General features: G+C 37.4%; 1 protein-coding gene across 1 annotated transcript; it reads right to left on the bottom strand.

Annotated features, from left to right (window-relative positions):
- Positions 1–6,998: 6,998 nt before the first annotated feature.
- On the bottom strand, positions 6,999–21,152 carry LOC145770306 (interleukin-1 receptor accessory protein-like). Its single transcript, XM_082581905.1, has 15 exons — positions 21,008–21,152; positions 20,468–20,649; positions 19,372–19,509; positions 18,981–19,131; positions 16,835–16,956; positions 15,552–15,657; positions 15,171–15,310; positions 14,332–14,420; positions 12,759–12,848; positions 12,206–12,453; positions 10,882–11,043; positions 10,132–10,238; positions 9,671–9,796; positions 9,296–9,509; positions 6,999–9,144 (listed from the first exon to the last, which is right to left on the bottom strand). Exons 1-15 carry the CDS (start codon positions 21,081–21,083, stop codon positions 9,068–9,070), a joined length of 2,028 nt encoding a protein of 675 aa, XP_082438031.1. The 5' UTR covers positions 21,084–21,152; the 3' UTR covers positions 6,999–9,067.
- Positions 21,153–22,048: the final 896 nt, after the last annotated feature.

The raw sequence follows: 22,048 nt of genomic DNA, 5'->3' as shown, positions 1-22,048 counted from the left end.
GAATAACCGAAATGCATTCTTGCTTGTCATTTACACTTTCTTGCTAAATATCTTTCGATTTGCGTTTGCAAAAGTCGCTAAGAGCAATAGATTTTCGTTCTGGGACACATTTCACGATTTATCTGCAATACATGACTTTAGATATGAGTAGGAGGTTTCAGCAGCTGGCAGCCGCCATTTATTTTGTTGTTTCAATTTCGTGAGTGCTTGAATGGAAATTTAAAACATTTGGAATCCTTTATCTAGCGTGCATGAAAACCAACTTCAACCCGAACGTAGATGGTTTTCAATTTCTATGTTGTAAAACATTTGCAGTGGCATCATTGTACAGAAAGTGATGGACAGGGTAGCTTATACCTTGCACCTCGTAGTCCCGCAGTCAGTCGTAAAACTAAATACACTATAAATGATGTATTCTCAACAAGCTGTTCAACAAATGTCGGTTTTCAATCAAAATTAATAAGAAAATCAATTTGAAGGAATATATTATTATTATTTTAAATATAAATTTGAAGATATAAACTTATTTTCTACTGGGCTTATATGCACACACAAGTAGTAAAAGTTTTTATAATTGATTTACGATTATGAGCCAACTTTTCCAGCGACAAATTTGTAAAAGATTCACTTTTGTTTTATTGCAATGGCTCAATTGGCTCAATGCGTCGCAGACATTAGAATAAATACAGATTTTTATTATTCTAAGCTACGGTTTCTCACATTATTTTAATTGACACGGGTAAGTTATTGGACGCATGAGAACAAATAAGTCTTTGTTTTGCTGATTCTCAAAACTTCAAGTTATTCAGCGGATGAACCATGCTCAATAATTCAAGCACATTGGCAAAATAAATTTATTAATTAGATGTTTAAAACAATATCGTGTGCATCAACGCAACGTGAATCAACGTAAAACATTAGTTTCGTAACGAAAAGAGCATTTTTAAGCAGACATTTGTAACAAGGTATAGGCTGATCAAACTGTTAAAAACATATCTGATCGCTTCTCCATTGTAGAAAGTTTTCGTAATTGCTCCGATCGGTCTTATCGTGCAAGTGCTACAACCATGGACTTCTAAATAGTAGCATCTGGACTGGACACTCAGTGGTCAACGTGAGGCCAAACAGTTGGTACAACAGTTGGCCAACAGTTGGCCAACAGGGTTAGTTACTAGGCTGTTGGCCCACTGTTGGCCAACTGTTGTACCAACTGTTTGGCCTCATGTTGACCACTGAGTGTCCAGTCCAGGTGCTACTATTTAGAAGTCCATGCTACAACGTTTATGGTTTGAACAAAACAGAATGTTTGATCTCAGTAGACTGTAGTTTGGCGAGATGTCTCATTCATTACCTTTAGTAAAAGCTTTTAGTCAGTGCAGTAGCATATAGCCTACTCAGTCCGTACCATTTGTAAGGCAGATTATTCGTTTGGAAACGAAATGGATTTGGTATCCAAAGATAGTTATGTGGTTAGCTGTTTGTTCTTTACTAACAGAAGCATCGGCCAAAGTTGTTAACCTGCAGCTTTGGTCTTTAACCCTTATTAGCAGGGATTTTAGGTAACTTAATCGGCACAGATGTTGACAAATTGTCCACATGGCATTTCCTTATATTTTTCGATACAAATGCGCTGGTCTCAAAGTGAAGTTGTTATTTTAAATGATTTGATATTGATAAAACCTTAACAAAACAACCATTAATGTTAATTGGGAGGTTTGCTTCTTACCCAGGACATTGTTTTAACTTACTAGCTCTCAGATAAAATGCAAAGAAATCTTAACAAGCGAAGTTTTACCACGTGTATTTCAAACACAAAAACGACGAAACATGGAGCATTACAACAAATTTGTTCAGCATTCCAAGCAATATTGGTTTTTCTGAAGTTTTCTGTGTCATAGGCAAACCCGGCGGCTACAAGTGACACATGCAGATCGAGTATGCTTTGCATATCTGTAGAATCTTCTCCGTTTGATACTTTGAACTGTGCGATTGAAAGTGCTTGAAATAGCAGCATCGATGAACCCCAACTTTTCGGCAAGTAGTTTAGTTTCTCCATCCAGTTTCCTTTTTTTTTTTGACATGCGGTTGAGCAAAGCTAAGTTGTTTGAGAAAATCTGTTTTTTGTTATTTTTCCCATTGTCTCTCATTATGAGAAATGCGTTGTTACTGGCAACATTTATCAAACTGTAATTAATAACCATTGGCCAACGATTTTTTTCCTCAAGCAATCGAAGTCTTCACAGTTTTCATAAAGAGTGTCAACTCCACCTTTATGCTTGTTATAATCCATGATAACTGTAGGTTTTCTGTGAGAGTCAGTGACGGAAACAGAAGAGTGTGAAGACGACACCATGAGGACATTCCTGTTTCGTTTTGGTACATATGACAATAACAGAATCTTGTTCAAATGGTCATACAACCCTTCAGTACTTTCCACCCCCTTGCTGATTTGAGCTGCGATGGAACTTCACGGCGATCAGCCATCAGCCTACTGTTCCTACCAATGTTTTATGATTTATAAAATATCATATTTCTGACACGTTAAACTGTGAAACTTTAAAGTTAGCTTCTTGTTGATGATAAGCCACTGACAATTTTTAATAAACATGTCGAACAGTATATTGACCCTTTGAGCATGTCCAGAAAAGTGGAGCTTCGCGCCTCGTAATGTAGCGGGTATGGGTGTTTGGTTATGCAGAGCTCACTGCTCAGTTTCTAAGACTAGGCATTCTCGATGGTATAATCAACACACTGGAACATTGCTGCCAAGGCAGTGGCGTAACCAGACAAAAAATTGGGGGGGGGCAAATATTTGATGAATTGAAGAGAACGACAAAGTGTTTGATTTAAGACATCTCCACCTGATGTGCAATGGCGTATCCTGGTGGGTTGAGCAAGGGAAGCAATAAAGCTGGTAGGGGTTAGAGCGTACCGAAGGCATGCGTATTCTAGGGGGGTCCGGGGGCATGTTCCCCCGGAAAATTTTTGCAAAATTACACTCAAATAATGGATTTAGCGCTTTCTGGAAACAGTTTTAGGGTAATATTTGTATGAAATTTATAGGCAGATAAACAGCTATTAACTTATTAAAGGTGGCTGTTACACACGAACGGGCAAAAACTGCGGCTAAAATTAGAGAACACAAAAAACTCAGTTACACAAAAACCCAACAGAGTAAGCGATTCTGAAATTGCTTCCACAGATTAGTTAAAAGAAGCGTAAATCGCGTAAACTTTGCGCGATTTACAATTTGCAAAATTTATTGGTGTTTTTCTGTGTGTCTCAAACAAGTCCTGAGGGTGTTAATAGCCAGATGTCTGGGAAAACGATATAAATTTATATAAATTATATTATATTTTCAACAAAGGGTTCAACTTCGGAATCCAAACTTTGAAAATTTTTTTGGGGGAGGCATGGCCTCTTTCGCCCCCCCCCCCCCCTGGCTACGCCTATGTGCCAAGGCCATGTTTATGAAATTCGTATCGTCTACTCTACCATAAATGAATAAATATTAATGAAATACTGTGACCATTTTTTGAGTATTCACTTTTCCAGTAACATTTAACTAAGTTGTACAGTATATTAGTTGTATCACAAAAATGCATACAATAGAATTGACTCGGTTGAACTGCAATGGTTGAACTGCAATGTTGAACAATGTTGAACTGCACCCAAGTTGTTGACTTGGTTGAACTGCACCCAAGGCTGTTTTAAATAAAAGTAGACAAAATTTGGCAAAGTAAATGAACGCCCAAAAGATTATCACACCGCCCCACTCAGCAACTGTAGGAATTCTAGTTTCGAAGCAACAGTAGCCTATAGGCGATGCTGCAATGAAACCGTGACTGAGGAAAATATTTACGAAGAGAGTAGTATGCCTTTACTGTACTTTAAACAAGGAATTTCCTCAAGAAAGGAAGATATTACATTCGTTCTTGCACCATATCACCTCCATTGTTTCATTCATGGACTAGTATTACAGTAAACACGTCATTTCAACGTAATTTCGTATTTTCAACTTGTTTTTTTGCAATTAACCAGCAAGTAAATATCATATACTGTATAAGCCATCACATCACTAGTATTGTATTGCTGTACTTGCAAACCTAAGAAAATTTAGCAAAACTTCACCGAAACAATGAAAATTGTTGTTGTCTGCAACAGTTGTTCTACATAGCTCTGACAATCACAGATTTGAAGTTATTGAGTTATTGCGCATGAGCTCAGGGGGGTGAAAAGCAGACTCCTGAAGTTTACTCTCGTGTTTGAGTGTGCTCTATTTCAGTGGTTTTTCAGTAAAGATTTTTATAAAAGAATGTGTCAAGTGTCAGAATAACTAAATTTATGAAGTTTTTTTCCCAAAACATTGATTAATTATCTTCGGCGTAAATACCTCACATTTTCACGCGTTACTGTGCATTCGAAACTTTCGAAACCAACAACGCCACCTAAGAATTAACGTATTGTGACATGACGAAATTCTTCTTACGTCAGGATTTCCTTGTCGCTACGAACCAGTAAGTTCAATTGTTGGTACAACTTGGATCAAATGGGGGCTTAACGTGGGATTTCCTTATAAGTGCAGACTTGACAATATCACTTGTTCCGTCACACCATTTTCCTGCCCGGTAATAATAAGCAAGCGTCCGGTTTCTAGTGCAGTTATTTGTTGCCAATATGGTGATGATATTTGCAATAAGATTTGTTAACGGTATTTATAAATATCTCACAGCCATTGTATCATGCAATGTGTAAATAATCATAGAATTAATGCATAGTTACGTCATCAGTGTGCTCTGTATCATGCCTTTGTTACATCACAAGTTAAAAAAGCATTGAATTCTGCATGTTCTCGCCTAACATGTCCAGAAAATGGTATGACCAACATTGCCACGCGTAGAGATTTGTCTCTACGATAGAGATTTTTGGACATCTGCAGGGAAAAGTAAATCCCTATATGGTATTTTTTAGTTTTTTACAGTAAGCCAATCAAACTTGTTCTATTTTGATTGGGGCGCTTTGTCAAGTGCCTCTCCCCTCCAACGATCTAGAAAAAGCATGTTAATTATTTGTGCTTTTTGCAAAAAAGTAGTTTATTGTTGGCTTAACCTAAAGGGTGGCATTAGGAACGCACGGTTTCACCAGTTGAAAAACTTTGAACATGAAATTCTTCTCTGGTGCATGAAAAATATTCAAATCCTAACTTCAATTTTCAACTAAAACTTGTCACTCAATCGTTTTGAGAAATCCAATTATAACGGGATGAACTTGGTCCAATGCAAGGTGTGCATCTTGATGAAAAACTTCATTACTATTGGACGTGAAAATGTACAAAAAGCAATCAAGGTTATATTTGTCAATATTTTTTGGGGCAAGCCCTAACACTCCCTGCTAAATTTTTGCTTCGCATCAGACATGATCTGAAAAGCTTATTTCCGTTTTTTCTACTTTTCTCTGTTATGCCTTGGTATTATTGTGATTTGGTGAGCATTTTGTTGTAAAGTTAATTCCGCTTAATCGGGCCACGTCAGTACCCAGCCGAATAAGCGAGTTGTCTAATTGAAACATGGTCCGATTGAACAGATTGATTGTGGCCTATCAAGCTACAGTACGCCTTTGATATGCTCCAAAGTTATCTACTTGAAAATGAAACGTATACGCAGTAGAAAAATCTTCATTTTGGGGGACTTCATTGACTAATCAACGCCAAATTTTACGTAGAGACGTGTGGGGACTTTTAAATAACGCTTCTATTTGAATAATGCTTGCAGAGATTTAGCAATTTTTTGCGTAGCAACACTGGGTATGACTCATTTTGTTTACAAAAATAAATAAGAGGGGGGCAAAAAACGTGCATCTTTGGAGACAAATTTACAAACAAGCTCCAGAAGTTGACCTCAGGGGCTACTGTAGAGGTCAGCAGATTTCCATTTGCCGACTAGCTGCATTTATTTGCAACTGTGCCAACAATTCCTTGTTGATGGGGATAAACTAACAAGCATTGATGCATTGATTCAGGCTCAACAAGCTCTATTGAAATGTCATTTATTGTCATCATTTCTACCAAACGTAACAAGCACTTGCTATTTTACAACGACACTCAGTCTACGAAGGCTGTGAATGTTTGGAAAAAGACAATATCCCTTTCCTCCTAACAAACAACAACAGCCGCAGTTTTCATTTTTTAGATTCCTTGCACTCAAAAGTTTAGTGGCGGCAGGAAATGACGGAAGTATTTCAAAATACTTTGGAGTCACTCAACGTTGCTTGATGACTTGGCGTTATGCTGTCACAGTGGTAGCAAAGACAGACTATTCCTTGGTTCAACTCTCAGAAAAGTCTTGCAAAAATCAGTTGGTTGAAATAGGGCCAACAATTGTAAAAAGCAACAAGCTAGTTCCTTTTTTCATACTTTCATTTTCGTTGGAAAGTTTCAACCTGCAGGATTTTCCGTGGAAAGTTTTACCTTTGGAGTTAGGAATTTTCAAACATCATGTTCCTCACAATAATACCTTTGTCAGTTCTTGAAATCATGATCACTTTTCTGATCACAACAGAAATATCAGACTATTTCTTGCGTCATAGGGCAGAGATAACGTAAATAGAACGAGATGATGCTTTGTCAAATTTGAACGACTTGCTAATGTACGGCCAAGCAACCTCTTTGGCGGTGAAGCTTTGTAGGAAAAAAGGCAAACGGAAAAAAATTTTGATGATAACTTGGGAAAGCAAACAATGAAGTATTTTTTGCTTTCTTCGCCGTTAATACAACACACATAAACTAAGTTTCAGGCTGATACGATAAAAAATTTCAAAACTATTCAATAAAAATTGACATAATTCATCATTCGGGCTAAATTTGTATAATTGGAAGCTAAAATTTATATTTCTTTGCTAAAAAAGTGGTTGCCCTAGTGTTGACTTTACCTTTCTTCCGTATCCTTGGTTTAATGAACCCCACTTTGCAGATTACCCCACATACAAGATTACTCTGTTTGTCATAATTCTATTTGTTTGCGCAAATAAAAGCGAGAGAACTAATTGTGACAAAATCAACGCAAGCACTCGTTGAAAATGAATGAAATCTAGAATGTCAATCACTAAGAAAGTGTGACGACATATTCATAAAAGCAATGTAAACAATCTCAAAATTAGCACTTTGAAAAACGAAACAAAAACAAGCAAAACAAAGTAAACGGTAGGCTATCACACTAAATCAGAAAAGTCAGTTTTAATAAAGTATTGAACTGATACTGCCTACTATATTTTAAATATTTTATCACACTACGCATCCTATTGGATCATCAGTAAAATCGTCGTCGTCTGAGCTTCTGGGGCCGAGGGTCTATCCTTTTACCACCCCAGATTCACAATGTTCCCGGACTACACTGGAAGGCTGCTAGAGAGCAGCCAGGAAAAATATATATCATAAGAAGATCAGTAAAATCATAAGAAGACTTGATGAAAAGTTTAATAACGAAATTTTGTTTTTGAAAAACAAGTGAATTTGGACCAATGTGCCGAATGTCCAAGTCGGGTAGTTAAATGAGTGTTTCTAAGCATGTCAATTTTGTGTTGATGCAATTATTATCAATTTCATTGATTTTTTTTGCACCAGAAGGACATAAAAAGTTGGTGAAGATTGTTATTATTCTTTGTGCTGTATACAAACGTGAAAACAAACAATAATGGTTCTATCGCTGCTGCTTGTAGATACATTTTGTGTTTATTTCATAGCTTCAAAAATTTTCAAGGTCATTCAAAGAAAAGACTTCAAAGTCTTTTCAAAAATGTTTGCTACCTAGATTCCTGTTTAAAAAAATTGGCTTTTGTTTGACCTTTTTCCTGATGTTAAATACACAGGGAAGGAGTATATCTTTTTCCTGCAAGCTACTGGATACATAGAGGTTCACAGTTACACACACGTAGTTTGCCAGTGAGACATTGGTAAAATTGGTATATATGATTTTCTCTCAATTCTTTGCGATCAAACCATTTAAAATGCCAAATGCAAATGATTGATGCGGTAATAGAGAGAATAATTATGTAAAAACTACGTTTTAGCAATCCTTAAATTTACATAGAGCTTATACATAATATTATGAAAGCGGCTATTTTCAGACAAGGAAGGTTAACAGAAGATATAAACGTTACTAACACCACATTTCGTCTGCGAGTGCAGCCATTGCTCTTTCACGGAATTTGGCTTGAAACAAACGCCTTGCAGCGGTATCGCGAGACACCGCCGTGTTACGTGCACCACAGAGCTGCTTATGACGGCACAATGGAGTCGTATCTGGCGTGGTCGGTATACTGTAATATTATTTCTAGGAGCTGAAATGAATTCGTTTAGAAGCTTAAAAGTTTCTATTAGGTGATACTGTAAAAGCATTGTATACGCTTGAACTTTGTATATCAGGATTGAACGGGAAATCTACTGCACCTTTGTAGTAAGTGCAAACGAAAGCATGAAGGACACCTAGCGGACATATTAATAATATTTTCAGTCACATGTTGGCCTCAGTGACATACATTGCAGAAATACTGGTGAGAAAATGACATAGAAACAAAGTCATATAGACATGAACAATTGAACAAAGCTACAGATGCTTGGGAAACGAACTTGCATCAATAAGTCAAAATGAAAGAGTACAGATTGGAATACTCAATGTACCGTAACAAATACTCAATGTATTGTAACAAAAACTCAACGTACCGCTACAATTCGACAAATTGCGGATTCAAATATTGGTCACGAATAGTTTCCTTGTTGCATGCGATAAATAACAATCTCTGTTTCATTGGATACGTCACCTAATTTCAAAATTGTGTGATCCCACCTTAAGAAACAAGCGAGCACAATTATAAAGCTCAAAACAATTGTTATGAGTTTTTGATATGTCGACTGTTGCAGTGCGAGTCAAAAAGCGCCCAAAAGATCTGCCAGCACTTGTCCTTCAAAATACAAGATCTACCTCGACACCGAGGCTTGAATCGTGGCAAAGCGCAGTGCCGTGTTGCGCAGTACCGTGTTGCGCAGCTTCAACACCATACAAGGTTGAAGTTGTCATTGTGATGCAACAGTTGCTCCATCGTCGGGTGGCTGATCGATTGTGAACTGGACAAACATCCCCTCTTTTTCCACTGTGACAATTGCAGGGCAGGTTAGCAAAGAGCTTTCATATGTTGCATTTTTTGCTTATTTGATGGCATGCTAATATATTTGCACTTGAATTGTATCTGATGTTGACCACAAACGTTTCAAGTAACGATTGTTACAAATCTTCAATCTAACCTGGTGAATTGATTGCTGTGCTCCCTGTGTCGCTGCTTATGGTTCGTACCAGCTCGTTCTTATACAGCACCAATTGTGACGACACAGAGGACGACGTTGATGTGTGGCGCATCACTTTCTGGGAGCGCAGCTTTGGCATCGCGAGCTCCAAGGAGAGGGAAAACAATTTCTCATCGAATTTACATGTATGTGACCACTCGAGAGAGTAATTCATCTGACGTGAAACAATAAGTATAGATCAAAATGAAGAAAACGATAGAATAACTTCAAAAACACTTAAACGTTTTCTTTTTTTTTTTGCAACTAGTTTGGAGTCTTATTACAAAACTTCCTACACTTTGAAGTGGTACAAAAGCCCGGTGGCAAGATACTTACATTGATTGCTCTTCGTATCATTCGGTATGTGTCATCATCAGCGGCTTGTTGCTTGATATGTTCTTTCATCCCCGGCAATAGAATGAAAATCAATTTGGATTCAGATGCGATCGTTTCTTCAAAACCCTATTTGTTTAAAACAGGATTTTGAGCTACTAGTTTAGTGTTTAATGATCAAAAATTAAACAAGTGATAAAGAAGTTCCATTTGCAACTGCCCATCAACGTTGCATGTTGTGCTCAGTGCGCTTGATAAGATAAAACAGGTGTCCCATCATGTGAATTAACAGCATACATGTTTTAATGAATGGCGTTGAAATGAATGTGACTAAATGATCAAGCGACCGAGGTTCGAGGCCTTTCTTCCGTTTATAAACAATGCCTTTGAACAGAACCCTTTGCTGGCTACATGGGTCTATAAAGAGCTTGGACAAATCAACCAACCAATCAGCAAACTTTTACCTTTTGTAGAATAGAAACACTCCATTGGTCTTTGACGTATTCAGATGTTATTATGACGACAATTCGATGGCTCTGTCTCATGTAGGAGATCGCCTTCTTCTCTCGCACTGAAATACATCATCGCATTTAATTGTTTGAACCGTAATTATTGAGAAATATCAATTCATGGTGTTGCATATCCTTCTATGGTTTCGTAAGGAGAGACTATTCAAGCAATTTCAACATATTTATTTAATTAACAAAAACGTACATTCCTGAACGTCTCAATAATTACATTTCACACATCTCAATAAATTCCCTAGCTACAAAAATCGCAACGCATGTGCTTCAATGCAATTATTACGATTTTTCATATCCAGTGTACTGGAGGTACTAACTGTACCATGATAACCAGCATAACTGTACTAAATAAAAGGTAAGTGGTCCACTAGTTGACTCCAAGCATTGTGGAATAAGATAAAGGTTTCGTTATGCTAAATTTTTGATAACAACGAATGGAAAGAGCCAGTTTTTTTCTCTTGGCCAGTTCCATGTCGTTCGCCCATACGGCACTTAAATCAAAATTTAAATAACATGATGCGTTCCACTGGTGCAAACTAAGCTGAACTTGCACCAGTAGAACGCATCATGTTATTTAACTAAATGCCTGGTGAACAACCTCATTCAATTTTCAGCATACTTAAAATTTAGTCGACTAAAAATACATTCTAACTTTCTCGAAATGGAAAACCATTAGTGACTAATACATACTTTCTATGTGACAGTTGTCCTTTGTTTCGTCATAAATTTTATAACCTTGCCGTTCAAGTTCATCGCGCACGAACGCGATTGCGTCACGCGTCTGACGTTGTGCGAATGTGTCCAGGTCATAGGAGAAATAATAGGAAAGATAGACTCCATACAGCTTTGTTTCTAGAAGATGTATTTTTAATAGAGTAATATTGTCCCACAAAAGCCGAGGTAGGCTAGTACCTCAAGACGGTAGAAAACATTTCCAAAAGTTTATTTACAATATCTTGTTCGATATAATCTTTCATTCTTAAATATTTTGGTCACGCTTTAATTTAACAAATTCGCCCTGATCTAAACCTCTATTGATCCTGTGGCGCTAGGTAGAAAAGTCAACCACGTTCCAAAACTTAACAACCTACGTATTTTGATTATATTTTTTGGCAAAAAAAAGCAAGAATTAACTATCTACATAATACGTTGAAACGGGATTGACATATGTTGATATACGTCATTGCCATCATGTCACTACGTCATTACAAGCAGCGGTTTTAATGATAAAATACAATTATACAAGCTTGACCTCTCATGCCATGACAATTGTATATGTTATATTTTTACTTCAAACTTACACAAAGTCAATTCATTTGAAACGCATGAAGAAGTTGACCTGACATTGTTGTTTGAGATGTTTACTGAAATAATTTATTTGAAAGGAGTCTTCAATGCTTTTGTTCAATCTTTACTCAAGCCTCAATTAATGGCCATGCCTCGAGGCAGCAAAGCGGTGCACAAGACAAAACATCACTCTTCTATACTCGAACAGTAAAGCCGCTTATTAAAAACATTTCTAGGAAACTTTTAAATAGAAATCCACAATCCTTTCATACTATCGCCATGGATGGGGAGTTGGTCGAGTGGCAACCGATGTTTAAAGTTATTAGTATAGCTGATAATATTTATTGACTGGGTTTTGTGTGTGTAGATCAGTTCTGTAATTTCACTTTATGAAGAACATGGTTACTTGATAAGGGCTAACACGAATATGGCCGAAAACATTTGTAATTTTTAGTTGTCATGTTATTACGTTAAATGCCTTGTGGTTAATAGGTTTTATCTGTCTATGGTTAAAAAATCACCTCTCTACCAAAAGTGCATTCAATTATTATAAGTTTATAACCTAACCAACAGTTCGTGCAGTATATTAAAAACGCTTTTAAAGGTTGATCAAATTTTGTTATATTTTATTGGAAAGAACAGTGCTGGGACCGTAATTTTGCGTTATGCTTAAGTTGGTGAAATAATAAGCAAGATGGCTCCTTATGATGCTGGAAAAACTCTTCACCTGATTGGTAGGGTTCAAATCTTCTACGACAAAATATTCTGATGTGAATTCTTCGCCACCACATTATAAACACCAACATCATGATGATGACCAAAAGAATTCCACAAGCTACAATCACTTTCACATTTCCAAGAAGGAAAGGAATGTAGTCTTCCTCCAGAGAAATATACTCTTGAGCAATCAGAGATCCTTTCACTGTTGATGTCATTTCTACCATGTACAATCCAAGATCGTCAACATCTACATCTCTGGATGAGAATAAAAACAAATGAATTTTAGTCCGACATCCTCCAATTAGAATGAGAAGCAAAAAAACTCTTCTTCTGCAAGATATGTTTAAGAAATGTTGAATATGCAGTTTGTCTATCTTGTTCATATTTTTAGGCATGAAAACTTTTTTTCAACTGAAGCAAAATTCAAAAACCTGAAAAATATACTTTTGAAAATTGATTTTTATTGCTTGAAAATTTTAGTTTTAACTGTTGGGTTTGATCTTCCAACGCAAAGCACAAAACTTGGTTGCAAAGATGCCAACACAATTGTACACACTTACTCAATAACCAATCTCATGACGACGACTTTAGGAGGAGTTTGGCGCTCCAGGTCACTGGGTACACGATCAAAACAAACTTGATCCAATCGACTACGAGATGAACAAAATAAAAAATATATAACAATGAAAGAACTACAGCAGTAATTAAAATCTTATCATTTTGATAATGTCATATTGAAGCTCTGTGAAGACTTGAATCAGTGAAGAATTTTGAAATGAAGCACAGATGGTTCAACAGACGGTGTGTACAACTAACAAAAGAGCAAGGATAGATATATGTGCGGCAGCGCAGTGATAGTTCAACTTGAAGCTAAAACTTAATTTTTCTAATTTTTTTCAAGGAGTATTACATGAGCTTGTGAATCTAAACATAGTTCTTTCAGTTACAATTTGACATGTTTTTGAAGTTGCAGACTTTACTGTAAAAGTAATGTTCAGTAACTTTACATTTCATTGCGGTATTTGCTTGCATGATGACCGATGGAGCACTCACATCGCGAAATGCCAACCCAAGGTCGTTATTGATCAAAACTAGAACAACCTTTTTAGTTTATTTGGAGATTTCATAGAAAGAAGTTTTGTTTCAATGGAAAAAAACGATTAAACAACGTGCGGGGCAACCCGACGAGCATGAGTGAACACACATGAAGTGTGGGCGTAGGTCAGGATTACTCAACTAATGTTAATAAAGGTCCAGTGTGACAAATTGAATGCTTTTAGCGGTCCGGTGAGTAAATTATTTCATACCAACCACGGAAGTTAAACTATCAATGATAGTGACAAACCATTTTTTAGGTAAAATGTAACTCTTCTAAGATTTTTGACAAAGAGTTGGGGGTCTGGGTGGCCCGCCAGCGAAATTTTTTTTCCCACGAGATTTCTGTCTCATTGATTTTAGTCACTCTAAAAGTAAGATTTTCCGAAAGTGTTTTGAGAGATTGGTTGATTCAGATTGCGAAATAACTATTTGCTAATGAAATTCTGCAATGATAATAAAATATAAGCTTTCCCTAACTCTACTTTTTTTGAAAAGCTCTTGTGCACCGCAAAAATTAATGTAAAGAAAAAAAAAGTTTGACTTCGACGGGCGTCGAACCCTCGTTCTCACGATCACTAGGCAGGGTATGAAGCCACTGAACAAACCGTGCCATAGAGAAAATGTTGCATTCACACGGATTTAATACAAACTTTTACCAAAATATGTAAATGAGACAGAAATCTCGTGGGAAAAAATTTTTCGCGGCCCGCCACCAGCTACTAGGATAATCACAGAAAAAAATGCTTTCTCCTAGTTAAAATCTGTTTAAACCAAGTCCAAAAAGTGGCAATGAGGTTATTCTTCAGAAAGCCTGAGGTCGACTATCAACACGCAGCAGGTCCGGATTCGGACCGCGGTCCGCCAGTTGAGTAGCCCTGGTGTAGGCAGAAGGCCAAAATATTTGATTGAAGTTAAGTTGCTAGAACCGGGAATCTTGTGTGATGAAAGTGTGTTCACAGTCCACGACCAATTAGTATAAAATGTGAGTGCCGATAGAATTGTGACCCCTGAGTGTACTGTGAAGTGACGACTTACTAGGAGCATGTCACCCTTCCGTGGTTTTCGCTTCTTGCCTCTCCTTGCAGGTGGTTGGTGCAGTTCACAGCGTTCCCTCCAATTGTTACCTGATAGCAAGAAAACATTAACTTAATAAAAGTTTGGAAAAAGAAGAAGAGCTTTGAATGTCCGCTCCAGTAGTTTAGCTGGTTAAGCGTCTGACATTGAAACGTCAGGATCAAGAGACGCTGGTTCGACTCTTAGGGTATGCGTTGGAGCAACACAATCCAAGGGCTGCTCATCATTCGGTAGCACCTAGTGAATGGAATAATTAAAGGACAACAATACTTCAACATTCAAAAAACTTCATTCTGTCAATCTTGATAACCGGCCCTGCGTCAGTAGTGCAAAGTCTCTACAAGTATGCAAAACTGCCAGGATGAAGCTAATAAAGCAGCTTTATCAGTCTGAGGATAAAGATTTCTAAAATCAACTAATAAAGGGAGTGCTTTAGATAATTTGTTGTGATTAATTAACAAATCTTTAAACCAGATTGGATTTGTTAAAAAAAACAATTAAAAATACGAAAAGAATATATTTGCAGCATGTATGCGAAAACAATCACAATTTATATAACGTCATTTGAACAGCACAAGATTAACAAAAGTTGCACAACAGATTTTTTGAAAAACATAACAAGCATACCTACTCAGTTCCTACTGATGCAGATTCTCCAAGGAAACCAATCATTGAGACATATTAGTTTAAACTGGAAATAAGTCCAATTTTGAAGCTGCCGTAGCATATGCTACGAACCCCTGTTCTATGCAATTTAAGAAACACTATTATTACATTGTTTAACAATTATGCGTACTTACCTTGGACCATTGAATTACCAGGTGCAAGGCGTTATTGAGCTTAGTATTACCACGGCATTCAACGACAACTTTCGTTCCCATGGTTACGTGATACACTTTCTTCATGCACGTGACTGTATGCTGGGAGATGTCTTGTGCTGCTGCATATACAACAAAGAGCTGACAATAAAATGTAAACATTTTTTGTTTTTTGTCTGCTGTGATGATTCTGCATCAGCGACATTGTTTAGCAAACATCGTCTTCAAACATGTATCGTTTTAAAAAACAAAAGGAGTTTGAAAAAAAAAATTAAACAACCACATGTTTTGCACCATAAATTACAACACGTGTCAAACTATGCACGTGTTCAATATTCCACAAAGCTAGTTGTAAACACTTACGAGCAACACAAAGCCGGGAATGATAAACAAATCTTTTCATCCCGTTATGCGTGACTGCACAACTGTAGATTCCCGGATGTTCATAGGTCAATCTTGAAATTGTCAGCTGAAACAAGATTCGAATATAATGTCGATACTTTTGTGCATTTTGTTTGTTTGTTTGTTTATCTTTATCCTGCATTGCGAGAAAGCGGACTTGAGCGCTATGCATCGGTGTACGCCTTCCGACATACACCTGACCCACGCTGCAGCCGACGGCAATGTCTGTTTCCGGTTGTCTACTCTACTTATGACTTCAATTTGGTACTACCCATTACTCGAAATCGATCACTAGGTAGAGGCAATTATCGTTAAGTTTCTTGCCCAGAGAAACAACAGCAAGTGCGGGTGGCTGGAGTCGAACATGCAGGCTCTCGACTGCGAGCCCAACGCGCTAACCACTCGGCCACGGCTGCCGGCAATATGTCAATACAATCAACCAATCACGTTTTGAAGTAGCCTATGTGGCACTCAACACTATACGAGACTGAAAGATCACGTCAAATATTAGGACTTATCATCGACGAATTGGTTCGGTGCTGGAATCATTCTCTCAAACGTTTGAAAAGATGTCGGTCCTCACTCACAAAGAACACGAAACTGGGTCTTGTAAAGACGCTTTGAGGTATCTTGCCTGAAGGTGGACAGGAAGATTGGCTTATCGTCCTTCCTGTTTATTTAATCTAAATCTTCGAACATCAGGCAAAGCCTGAATACGATAGGTAGGCTATGTTGCACACCGCACAGCACACAGAGTTAGATTTCCATCAAAAACTTTCATATAGTTGGTTGGTTTTGAATCCTTATCCTCGGACTGACAAAGCCTTGATTGGTTATTCCTGGTAGTTTCGCATACTTGTAGAGGCTCTTGAGGCAGGGTCAGTTACCGAGATTGACGGAGTGAAGTTTTTCGATTGTTGAAGTCTTGTTGCCGGGGATTATTCCATTCACTAGGTGCCGCTGAATGGAGAGCAGTCCTGAAAATGCGTTGCTCAAGCGCATATCCCGAGAGTCGAACTTGCGCCGGGCGCGTAACCACTGAGCTAACGGGGTGGATTGGGATAATATTATTCCGATATTGATAGAATGTCAGTTGCCCACCAAATTGAGATGTTGTGCAACTTAACTACATTATTGCTTCTGGCCCCTACACAACAGACGCACAAAAAGAGTTATTGAATTTTCAGTCCTCAGTTTGGTTCTGCGTAATACAGTTGGTAATATGACGACCATGCTTCCCCTACCTCATCATTCCAATGGCCAGCCAAGAAATGTTCTTCGGGCAGCCGTCCACAGTCTTTGTACCAAGTGACAGTGTAGTTTGGGAGCATGTGCTTGTGGATGGTGGGCTTGATACTTGTTGGAACTAAGCAAAATAATATGAAAGATTGAATTACACAAGCCAACACACATTTTGTGTCAGCATAGTACTATAGTACATGTCTTTCCAGGGTATATTTTGGGTGCTGCATTCAAAAATCACATCAGATTTTTTGTATCACATCAGGATTTTATGATATCTGAATGCTGTTTTGGTAAAAATTGGTGAAATCGACTCCTGATCTATATTGGTAGACTATGGCGTTTCATGGAATTTGAACCCTTTTATGTCAACAAGGTCTGCGATAAAGTCTAAAGTCTACACAACAGATACCAACATAATATTAATGAAAACATTGAGGTATTTCAAGATCTGTTTTATTTTTTTTTAATTTTATTGAAGTATGCTAACATGAACCCAATTTTTCAAAGTTTATCTGCTAGCACTAAACGTTCAACGTCCCTTTTTTACAAAAGTATGCCTACATTGTTATTTTTTTCGTGTTATGAAGTAGGTAATTTGGTGGCTGTGCAAATCCCCAATACATATTTTAAACCTTTTGGTTTTGCCATCTTTTCCTTTTGTTGGTGCTACAGTTGTGTGTTTGTAATGTCATTCGCTATATGCTTGCGCCAGCAAAGAAAAATAAAATTGAAGAAATTGAATAGAATAGATAGCCTACGTAAAAATACGTTCAATTCTACAGAAAAAAAGGAAATTCACATTTCACATGCACACTTGGGAAACGTTACTCTGGGACAAACTTTCGCTTGCATGGTTTTCGTGAATGTTGTGAGCGGATTTAGGATTTCCATTGATCTATCGTTTTAGGTTGCCACACAAGCTTTACATGCAGTATGTGGAGCCCATGATTTGTCCTGATCACCCAGGCAATTTTACAGTAAAGCGTGCAAGATGTGCTTGTTTCACAAAACTTGTTATGGTTTGCCTTTGGTTAGGAACAGTATAACTGCCACATATGTAACAAAAAAAATCAAGGTCATTTTCACACTTTCTCTTGCTACTTATTCACACCACAAACCGAATTAACACCTTCCTAATATGAAAAAATCTGAATACATGAAAATTCAAATAAGAATGAGTTATAGACAAGTTCCACGTTCAGCGAAAAAGATAAAACCGATGTTATATATCAAAAAGTGGAATGGTACCAAGCATTCAGGCGAAAGTGAATGTAACCCATCCTGTAAGGGGTGGTTTATGGACAGTTCTCAGAAGGTGCATTAGTTGGATGGTTTACCATAGACAGATGGTCCACTAGCCAGGTGGTCTAGGTGACTTTTTTGACCAGTGGACCATCTAGCTAGAGGGCCTTCTGACTAGTGTACCTTCTGAAGATAGGTCGGTCACTCCAATGGTCATGGTGTCGTCATACATTTCCAAATGTTACAAAATAAAATCATTTCCATGAATATGACAAATTTTCAATCACATTGGCTCATAAGGTCTTTATAAAACGGTCACAGTGAGAGAATAATCGGCCAAAAAGCCAATATTATGTTTACATTACAGAACAGGTTTTACGTTACAGGAAAAGTGACATTTCTATTTCAACGCTGCTCTATACTGAAGGACATAAAAACGTTTTCGATAAATGGACAAATTGCAACAGAAAACATCTGCGTGAAAGTTTGCCTTCGATATATATGCCTCCTATGGTCGAGGTTACTGCAAAGGTGTTAAGTAAGACCAATTAAATTCTTGAGAAGCCCATCTTAACAACTAATCCATGGCCTTACTTTTTAAGTTTTAGATAAAATAAAAAAGTAAAAACAAGTATAAAAAGCAAGAAAACATGATTCTAAACATGCGCAGAAATATTAGGTGACGGTAGCTCTTGTTGCTGCTGATGTATTGTGTGGGACTAGGGAACATGTTTTAGGAATCTATCTTACAGAGTACAAAAGACAAATCAAATCATAACTATCATATTATGAAATGTCATATAATAATCTTTAACATACTTTCAACACGTGGAAACTAAATGCATAATGTTGTTTGGATAAATATGGAAAACTTATCTTGGAATATAAGAACTGCTTTATTACCAAGACAGAGGAAAGAGACGTCGTTCATCACTTTGCCAAGTCTATCTCCTGGCAATGAAAGGTCATAAGAATCCCAGCACGAAAGCTGTGGTAATTCTGTGACATTCAGATTGTTTTTGATGGCAATACAATCGGACGTGTTTCCAGTAACCTGAAGTAACAGAAATACAGGTTCTGAAAAAGTTGGTTATCCATAGGATTGTCAAAATATTTACAACTGTCATATCTTCAAAACAAATTAAGGATCATAAATATGAAGAACGTTATAAAACAACTTGGATTTCTTTATTCAGTCAAACACTTTTGTTTCATTAGTCAGCGTTTTTTTAGATACTAAGATCAAATTTTAACGCCTGCAATCTTTAAATTAATTTAATAACATTTTCCTCACCCATCCTTCTAGTAAATAACTTCTCGGTGTGTCATAGCTGAAATTCATGATGTCATAGGAAAGCTTCGAGAAGCTGGTGCGTAGATTCGCACTTTTATTGTACAAGACACGATTGTTCTCCAAATCTCGAATGATGCACTGCAAATTAAAATGGACATCTAAAGTTCTATGCGATAGTTCTAGTGAGATGGCGTTGTCTGCAGTTGTTAGTTCTATTTCAAAGATAATAGCTGGGTGCGGTTGATTGAGAGCATTTTGGATGGCTAAGGCTTCTCTGTTGTTGGCTGTCAACGTATCGTCTTAGAGAGTGAGGTTTGTCTAGTTCCGCAGTGTCTGCTTTTCAAGAGTGTCCATGAAGAGGATGGCGAGGATTCCAGATAGTTTTCCAGTGGTAGACCATCCACTTGGCTATAGAATTTCTTGAATGTGAAGACGTTGTTCTGAGGTATAATCTCGATAACCTCGACTTCAACACCATTTGTCACAGCACATAACACATGTCCTGAAAGCTAGTGTATATCACTATTACCACAGCGAACACGCAGCATCAGGCTGAAACATGTTGTTAATATCTACAGTACATTGTGAAGTTATTAGAAGAATCTAATAAATGGAATAATTTACATGCAACAACAACAACCTATTTGTTCTGGTACCCTCAGTGGTTTAACTTATGCGAAACTAAGAAAAGGGTGATTGTCCTGTAGAGAAAGAGAAAGCTTTAACCATTTATTGGCAAAACTACAAACAATAAAAACTTCGTTTTTCTCGCCATCTCAGTCTTTCGGCTAACTCAACCAATTAGCTTAAACTAGTTTATTTGTGCTCAATGAGAAAACATGCGAAAGTGGTAGTGGAATAATCTTTCCTCTTTGTAGTACAATCGGTTTTGCGCTCAACTTTGCGTACAAAAAAATGACATGGTCAAGCCACGATGATTCGGCTCTTGGGGTGTAAGTTTAATCTACTGTAAGTATTTCACTGACCGCTTTGTATAGCTCTCTTTTACAAGTATGCGAAACTACAAGGATAAGCTTTAAAGGAAGTCTTTGCAGTTCCTGAATAAAGTTTCCAACAAATAATGATCAATCCTTACCGTTGCGTTTTGATCCAAAATGGTGTCAGCTTCGTACTCGAATATTTCCACTTCTGAATAATCCTGGGACATTATTTTCTTCTGCCAGTGTTTCTCAAGAACCTTACAAGGCAAAGAGTGAGGCCATCCGAGGAAAACTTTGTCATTCCAAACTTCCTCCACACACTTCCTGGTCGTTTGCCCTGAAATTTTACAATCAAATCATTCACTTGTTTAAAGCCATAACTTTTCTACAGCATAACACAATTTTTTTGGCACCAAGCACAAGGTTCGCAACGAAATGATTGGAACATCTGATCAATCTAATAAAAAATAAAAAATTCCAAACTTGAGCAGTCAAACTCAGCAGTTTTGCTAAACATAAGTTTAGTATTTACATTTTGGGCTGTTTATTTTTCGATTGAAGCATAAGGTGTTTGACATAAAAGGTCGTATTTTGAATTCTAAAGCAAAGCGAATCATGATATCGAGCGGACAAGGAGTAATTACAAAAGCACTATCGAGGAAGTTTATAAATAAAAACGTATCAAAATTCCTCACCAATGTTATCTTCATGTTTCACAGATTGAGGACAAGTAGGGGAAACAATGAGACACAGAAGCAGAACTCTTTCCATGTTACAAGCGCAGAAACCTCATTGTGATGTGCAGTGCAACATTGGGCAAACTTACTCTTCAACTTAACATTTTCATTAGATGTGTATCGGCAATTACTGTGGAAAGAATTTAGTATGGGTTGTGTACTGTAATATTGGATACAAGTATTGAAGAGCCCAAGACCAAATAGCTTAAAGCCTCACAACTAACGTGAAAATTATGTTTTTCTCCTCAGTAAACCAAATAGGTTCGACTCCATGCTTAGCTGGTTGTTGAAAACACCACTCAACTCTACCTAGGTTGCAATAAATTGGTTAAGCATAATTGCTGAAGAAAAGGCGGCCGAGAGAAAGGAACTGGCCACCTTACTCTCTTTAGTACCGACGGCTTAGTAAAATGAGAACCTTATCTTCTCATACCCGAAATTTGAATCAAGTATGAGACCACCTTGACCTAAACCAAATACATGATTGATTGATTGAATCTTTATTCTCGGACTGGGAAAGCTTCTTGAAGAGCTTAATCCTGGCAGTCACGCATACTTGTAGAGGCTTTTGAATCACTGACGCAGGCCGGTCACCGAGATTGGCAGAGTGAAGTTTGCGATTGTTGAAGTGTTGTTACCAGGGAACTATTCCATCCATTAGATGCCACTGAATGAAGAGCAGTCCTTAATCAAGCGCACACTCCGAGAGTCGAACCAGCGCCACTTGATCTTGAAGCTTCTTCGTTCCAGAAGTCACGCGCTAACCAACTGAGCTATCGGGGCGGACATAAATAATTTTTCTTCTCTCGTCATGGCCGTTAAACCACTTCAGTTGCTGTTTGTCTTTATTTTCTCAAGACACTGATTAATTTATATCACTCCTTACAGTAAAGCATAAAAGTTGTTTATGAAGGAGAGAGCCATTTGGTTTTTGAAAGTAATGTTTCATATCTGGGCAAACATGTACAATTATATGCAAGGTATTTTGTACATGCTAAC

The sequence above is a fragment of the Aplidium turbinatum genome, chromosome 5, assembly GCF_918807975.1.
Source record: "Aplidium turbinatum chromosome 5, kaAplTurb1.1, whole genome shotgun sequence".
Classification (NCBI taxonomy): domain Eukaryota; kingdom Metazoa; phylum Chordata; class Ascidiacea; order Aplousobranchia; family Polyclinidae; genus Aplidium; species Aplidium turbinatum.
Note: the sequence above shows the minus strand (reverse complement) of the source record. Positions and strands in the feature narration are given on the sequence as shown.

Coding starts and splice junctions, on each gene's coding strand:
- LOC145770306 (XM_082581905.1), bottom strand. CDS start 21,083: ATGGAAAGAGTTCTGCTTCTGTGTCTCATTGTTTCCCCTACTTGTCCT. Junction 16,957..18,980: donor CGTCTCTTTCCTCTGTCTTG/GTAATAAAGCAG, acceptor TATTTTGCTTAG/TTCCAACAAGTATCAAGCCC. Junction 12,454..12,758: donor GTCATGAGATTGGTTATTGA/GTAAGTGTGTAC, acceptor ATTCTCATCCAG/AGATGTAGATGTTGACGATC.